At 39.6% G+C, this 7,081-nt stretch overlaps 1 protein-coding gene across 1 annotated transcript; it reads left to right on the top strand.

Annotated features, from left to right (window-relative positions):
- Positions 1-2,012: 2,012 nt before the first annotated feature.
- Positions 2,013-6,666, top strand: LOC114477838 (uncharacterized). The gene is made up of 10 exons (XM_028470475.1): positions 2,013-2,080; positions 2,260-2,280; positions 2,375-2,650; positions 3,650-3,770; positions 3,858-4,033; positions 4,280-4,422; positions 4,799-4,946; positions 5,093-5,134; positions 5,347-5,438; positions 6,100-6,666. Exons 1-10 carry the CDS (start codon positions 2,017-2,019, stop codon positions 6,664-6,666), a joined length of 1,650 nt encoding a protein of 549 aa, XP_028326276.1. The 5' UTR covers positions 2,013-2,016.
- The last annotated feature ends 415 nt before the right edge of the window (positions 6,667-7,081 follow it).

Raw genomic sequence — 7,081 nt, 5'->3', positions numbered from 1 at the left:
TACTGGATACATCGGACAATACTCATTTCATCAAAACTAAATGGAATCTAGAGCTGAATCTGATAATAGAAGATGGAGCGTGGGAAACAATTTGTAGTGGTTGCCATAAAGGAATTAATAGTAAGATGTGGAAGGAGTTTGATTGGAAGACAAAGATAAGGTTCTTTAACGCACATTTGGTGGTTTCTAAATTTGTTGGAGAGAGTGTGGAATGGTTGGTGACGATCCTCATATATTTTGGGACTGACCAATTTTGATTCCTTTCTGGAGGGGTGTAAAAATGGAGATAAATAAAGTTATGGGAGATGATTTACTGTACACGACAAGCCAGATTCTTTTGATTTGACTCCTGAAAACATGTATACAAAAGATCAAAAGCACCGGCTACATATACTCTTGATGACTGCTAGGAAAATGGTGACAATAAAGTGAAGGAATTCACAGCCACCAACGGTGGAACAGTGGAAACAAAAAGTGAGGGCGGTCTATTGAATGGAGGCTTTAACTACAACGTTACAGTTGCCCGTCTTTTTATTTGTTTATTTGTCTCATGTCAGCTTTGTTTGGTTTTCTGAGACCCAACATGTTTTTCCTTATTTATTTATTTTTATATTATATTTTTTTCTTGCATTGCCATGTTTTCTCATGTTTGTTACTAAAAAGAGAAAAATAAAGTTCTAAAAAAAAAAAAAAAGCAGAACAAGTTCAATTTAAATGTACACAGATAAAAGAAGAAAGAAAGACAAATAATATTGTCCCATAACTCTCTTTATACACAGATGTTTACAGTTCAGTTAATGCGACACATTCATACAATTATGATGAGGTTGGTGTTCCGCATGCATATCGATAACCTTGGCCTTCTGCGACCTAAATTCTGCACCATCCAACCGTAATCCCCACAGGGGTTTCCTGTGCTTTCAACAGTGAATCACTCCTTGATGTTTCACAATCACTCACACCTTCAGTGCACCATCAGTTACAGAAACTGTAAATTGAAGCTGATTATTGCAGAAATGATCTCTCTTTATAGTTGACCAATACTAAATATTAGAATATTTGTTTTTGGTAAAGCTGCAGTCTGTGTCTGTGTTGGGAAGATCATGATAGGTCACTTCAGGATAACTCCTCTCAGAGGATATGATGGCACCAAAGTGCATGTTAGTCATTTTCATGTCGACACTGTGGAAAATTTTACACTTCTCAGTATTGACAGTGACATTACTGAATGACTCAGCTCTTACAGTATTGGATTTAAATGTCTTTTATTCTATTTAACTAATTGATTTAATGTTTTTCCAGGGGTCAGCGGGTGTGTAAATGCTTTTGCACATGTTAGCAAGATTATTTAAAAAATATTGATAAATTTTTTGATAAATTTGGAAACTTTGGCTCAATTAGAGGTCAATGAATATCTATATTTAAGCAATTAATTGGCTGTTTCACACCTAAAGGAGGATTTACCCTATTGGGTGAAAACAAGCATTTTATATCATTAGGGATTACAAACAGTTTTCGATTATTGAGGATTCATACTGCATATACATATGAAAAGTAGGAAGATATATATTGTGCAACGAGATATTGTGATGTTAAAACGCCACAAGATGTATCGTAGTGGGTATGAGTGGTATCACAACAGGGAGGTCAGTTAAAAAAATCCACGCAATTTACTACACACCAGATTGTTATGGTTAGTTTTTAATTTTTTGTATTCCTATCGAGTTGAAAAGGTAAGTTTTTAATTCTATCCAGTGGTATAAAGTCAAACAAAAGAATGGTTATTTTTCCAACCTTCTTTTGTCTTGTTTTCTTACCAAAAAATATGTTTTTTTGTTGTTATGTATTTACATGTACGTACTGTAAATATGTATTGCAAACTGAATATCGACTACTATTGAATATTTAATCATGGGTTGTGATAAACAAAGATGATTTAATATATTCCTGTACATATAGTATGTATAACACTTGAATTATTTACAGAGAAAATCTGACACGTTTTTCTTTTTAGGTATGGACAAATCAGCCATGATGTTGACAGTCGGCATTATCACGCTTGGTGTTTTGATCAGCACAGGTACGCTCAGGCAATGATGTATGTTTTTTCATCAATACTTAAACCCATTATAGTTATGGAATTTTGCATAAATAGCCCTCAGGGGGCACTGCTAATAATAAATAATGTGCACTGTCCAGGTTAATTTGGTCAGCTAAAGTATACTAATGAATGTTTTGTTTGTTTGTTTTTTTTTGTAGTTCTTTCTGCTCCAATTAAAGGTAAAAAGTTTTTTAAAAAGTGTTTTAAGTTGAAGTCATCAGCTATATGTACTAAGCTCTACAATTAAAGTTTGTCCTTCATACTATGATCTAGATGATGAGGATTCCTTGACCCTGTTCCTACGGGAGGATTTGCACATCCAGCTGCCCTCGCTTACAGTGGAGGTCATGTTTCGCAACCAGTCTGCTTATAATTCACCTGAAGTGGTCCTGATGAGGGGCGCCACAACTATCAACCCCCGGGTCAAACTCAACCGGAAACTCAGCCACCTTGTAGTGGAGTCCGTGGGTGAGGGAGACGAGGGGGTGTACACCTTGAGGAATCCCGACACCCCAGAGGATGTCAAGCGTATTAGGCTCATAGTCAGAGGTAAGGAAACCCACTGGAGTCCCAACTATACACACACCATAAGAGCCTCTTGAACTTTGCATCAAAGAATTCTATCCACACATTTTGCAATTTATCTTTTAGGAACAATATAAAGGTTAAATATAATTCTATAAATAAACAAAGCTTAATTTCTTGGAAAAAAACAAATTACTGCTGGCTTGGAATACTCCACAAAAACTGCAGCTTTATGGTTGCTGAGTTTCAGCCATCCCTACACTACCACTTCAACTCCTGTCAGCTCATTCCCTTCAACTCATTCCCTTGAATCCTACAAATTGTTTAATCATGTGTGTCTGTCTTATGTGACTAGTGTCTAGTTTTCCTCATGAGCCTATTGTCAACCTGGATAATCTAGTAACCCCTGCTACTCTGTAAAGGAAAAGCAGGTGCAGAGGCTGAGATGACACTTTCTATAGGAAAACAAGGAAATTAAATGTCTTCCACTTCTGAATGCAGATTAAATCCACCGTCGCTGATAACCATTATTACTCGTTATTACGTCATGATTTGCCTTGAGCCCAATTATTTTCTCAAACCCAGTGTGGACAAATGCTACTTTAGTACAGAAACAAGCAAATACAGTGACATATGGAGGGTGCAACGTGCTGTTGGGTGATAAAGAGGTGTGTGTGTGTGCGCGTGTGTGTGTGTAACTTGTCAGTATGTAAGTGTATGGTGGAGCTGTCAGGCAGTAATTATGTTGCTTTTAGCCACAATCCAATGCCTCCCATTCCTCTTTTTCTTCCTGTTTTCTTGTCTTTTTGTGTCCTTGCCTCTGTTCTTTAACCATGTGTGCACATCTACCTCTTTTATTCCTGCTAGCCTGATATTTTTGGATCATTGCTGCTTCATTTCTCTGCAGTCTGTCCTGTTTTTTAGTAGCTTCCTGACTCAGGACATCTGCCTCTATCTTCTTCACTCCTTCTCTTCTGTCCTACAATGACCTTATGATCTTTTACTTTGCTTTCTATCTCCTAGATTGTACCAATGAACAAATTATAAAATATGGAGACAACTACCATATACCTCTAACCGGGATTATTGGTCCAATTACCGTTGAGTATCGGCCCCTTGCTGTTGAGGCCAACCAGACATCCAAGTAATCTCATCTTTTTTCATTTTCTTGGTGTACAAATGAGACTGTTTCACCTTTAAAGATCATCCTCTGGTACGTCCCTGTCTCTAGACCAGCTCTGGTGGTGCTGACCACGACAGAGACGTCCCCAGAGGCCTACCGTGGCCGCATTAGCGTCAGCGAACGTTACGTCACCCTAAAAACTGTCACAGGTGCCGATGAGGGCAGCTACACCATCTGGGACAATAAAGGTCTAATTCAAAGGAAAGAGTGTCTCAATGTCAAAGGTGAGAATGCAAGTGATGGCGGTTACTTTTGTTTTTGTTGAATCCGTGTTCCTCGCTTCTAACCATCATGGCTTTCATTCAGGATGTTGCTCTTTTCTTCCACCCTGTTTTAATGCTGCACTTGTCTGTCATAATGGTTTCGTTAATGGGTTCTTGTAGGCTAATGCACTTTAGATGATCCACAGGCCTGTAAACAGAGCTGTGATGTATTTATTAAGTGTCCTCCCTTTCCTCCATCTTTCTCAGAGCACCACAACTTTGTGACCCTGCAGTTCGGTAAAAGGTTGAAGATCAACTTGATACTGAGCAAGGCACTGGTCCACCTCTACTACACCCCCAGCTCTGACCTTACTCCTCGTCTCCTGATGGAAAATGGAGAGTTTACAGATGTAAGGTGGACTGTTCTTTTTGTCATGTCTATGAAACTCACAGATTCAAAAAAAGTATATGGTAGCTGCAGATGTATGCTTGTATGTAGCCTGTACAGTAGTTAGTCAATTTTAAAAGTGTTGTAAATATGTTTTAAACTTTGATCAAACCAGCCACCAAAGTTAATGTCATGTGAAAATACTGCGAGGCTTGTAACAAGGGAACCATGAGCTACAAAAGCTGCACCAAGTTACTGATTGACTATCTGCGCTATATTAGTAAGATAATTAAGTTAAATATTCTAATTGCTGTAGATGTGCTAGGATTATGGTTTTTTGTGTCGTGGTAATAATGATATGGTTAAACCTTCTTAACTAAAGAATTTCCTCATTGCAGGTCCAAACCGAACTGGGTCTGCAGGACCGTCTCTCACTGGATGGTTCAGTGGTTTATCTGGATCAGGTCAAAAGCTCAGACGCAGGCCAGTTCAAAATTACGGACATGCGGGGATTTACTGTGTCCACCGTTCATCTGGTGCTTGAACGTAAGAAAAAATTGAAGCAAAGAGCGACTGAAAGTTTAAAGCCCAGGAACTTATTGTGGAATCTGTGATACATTGCATAAGTGGAAGTTCTAAAGATTTCATCCCTTTGTTTTGTCCTTCTCTTGCTTTTCAACGCCTCTATCAAGCTTACAAACTGGAGGTCTCCTCTATGTGGCTATTATTGCCCTGTCGGTCCTGCTGGCTTTCCTTCTCTTGGTTTGTCTTCTGTCCTGCCTGATCAAAATAAAGAAAGAGCCAAGAGATCTGCAGCTTTGGAAAAAAATTGCTCAGAATGCAGGAAAAGAGGATGAAGGAGAGGCCTTCCGACAGGTAGTTGGATGATAATGCATGTTGTATGCAATTCAAGTTTTTCATTTTAAATTTTTGCGCATTTGCACAGGTGGTGAAAAACATCACCAAACTGAGCGAGGAATCCAAGCATTCCAGGCCGACACCACAGAGAAGTCTCAGAGCACTGAGGTGGACATCAAAGTGAGACATTGCACTACATGTTTTTTCATTTAAATTTTATCATTCAGAGGTTTTAATGGTGTTTTTATGCTGTCTTCTACGTTTAGAATATTGCACCTTATACAGAACGCTACTGCTAGAGTCCTCACTAAGATCAAGGAAAGTGGATTACATCATCCAGGTCTTTTCTTTGCAATGGCTTCATGTGAAATAAAGAATGAATTGATTTAACTATTGTTTTATAGAGCTTTTGAACGGTTTAGGGTCAAGTTATACCTGCTCGGTTTTTCACTGGTTTGACCTTTTAGGTTTTCTGGGATTTATCAGTGTAATATTTACCAAAAATAAAAATAAAAGAATAAATTAGCTTTCAGTTTGTATGCACAAAATATTTGAAACTATCTCCCAGAAAACCTCAGGTCTACTCCAACTGTGTTCCTCCAAATCAAGGCTGACAACATTTGTGTTTGCCAATGCTATGAGTTCAGTTCATTGAAGCCCTGCAATGCATTACAGCCGCTTTTTCCTGTTTTACTCTAATTTTAATCCTCCAGTTTATTTGAACACCTGTCATATCCTCCCTCTGCAATTTGTCCAAAAAACACTGATGATTATTCTCTTCTAGATGATTGTTATAGTTACAAATATTCCTTCCCTCGTTTTCTCGTTCAAACACATGCAGGGTCTGGAAGTTTCTTCTAAAGAGGTTGGGGTTGGAAACCTAGAGACCAGTGATTCTGGCGTTGGCTTTAACACTGCCCTTCCTCTGGACACTGACACTGATGCCACCGATCAGATCCCTGACTCTGAGGACGCAACCATCTCAGCACCTGAACCCATGCCAACTCCTTCGCCTGCTGCTGACTCAAAACCCAGTGCTCCACCAGCTACGGACAATAAGCACAGTCCTGTATATAAAGCTAAAGTCAGCCCAGCCCCCGAGACAAAAAAAACCCCTGATCAGCCTTCGGATGTGAAGCTGGATGTGCCTAAAACAGCAGACGTCAAACTAAGCCCAGCCTCAAGCCCTGAACCCAAAGCTGGTCTGAGTCCAGCTGAGCCAAAGCCACAAGCACCCAGTCCGAGTCCTGAGCTAAAGCCTGCTTCTCCCAAGGCTCCCACTTCTACACCTGTAAGTAAAAGCCCCCTAAACCCCAAACCCGAACCTCTTAAACCAACCCACACCAGAACCCATCACCAACGGTACACCAGAACCAGGTGTGGATTCAAAACTAGGCTCTGCTCCTAAAGCAGCTCCACCAAAAAGCCCTGAAGTGGAGCTGAAATCTGGTGGTGCGGTACTTGAAGCCAGCAAAGATTCTATTGCGACTGAGGATACAACCACCACCAACTGAGAAATTAACAATAAATCCCCACAAAGTAGGCCCCGCCTCTTGCTCTCCTCCACTTATCACCACCCACAGACAATCAAATGCCTCTTAAAAACACCAATTTAGAGCTACCACAACTAATGCCTGAGCATTACCTTGTTAATATTAACTCATTCTGTGCAAACAAACAGGGCAGTTGATTGGTAAACGTTTTAGCTGTACACACCTGCTTACTTTTCTGTAAAAACTGCCATTCTGCAAATATTAAAGTCTTTGCAGAGTTTACGACTGAAATGTAGACTCCACGTAAGGCCTTTATTCAGACAGGTTTAC

Source organism: Gouania willdenowi, chromosome 16, assembly GCF_900634775.1.
Source record: "Gouania willdenowi chromosome 16, fGouWil2.1, whole genome shotgun sequence".
Taxonomy (NCBI): Eukaryota; Metazoa; Chordata; class Actinopteri; order Blenniiformes; family Gobiesocidae; genus Gouania; species Gouania willdenowi.
The sequence above is the reverse complement of the archived record's forward strand: the minus strand, read 5'-3'. Positions and strand labels throughout refer to the sequence as shown.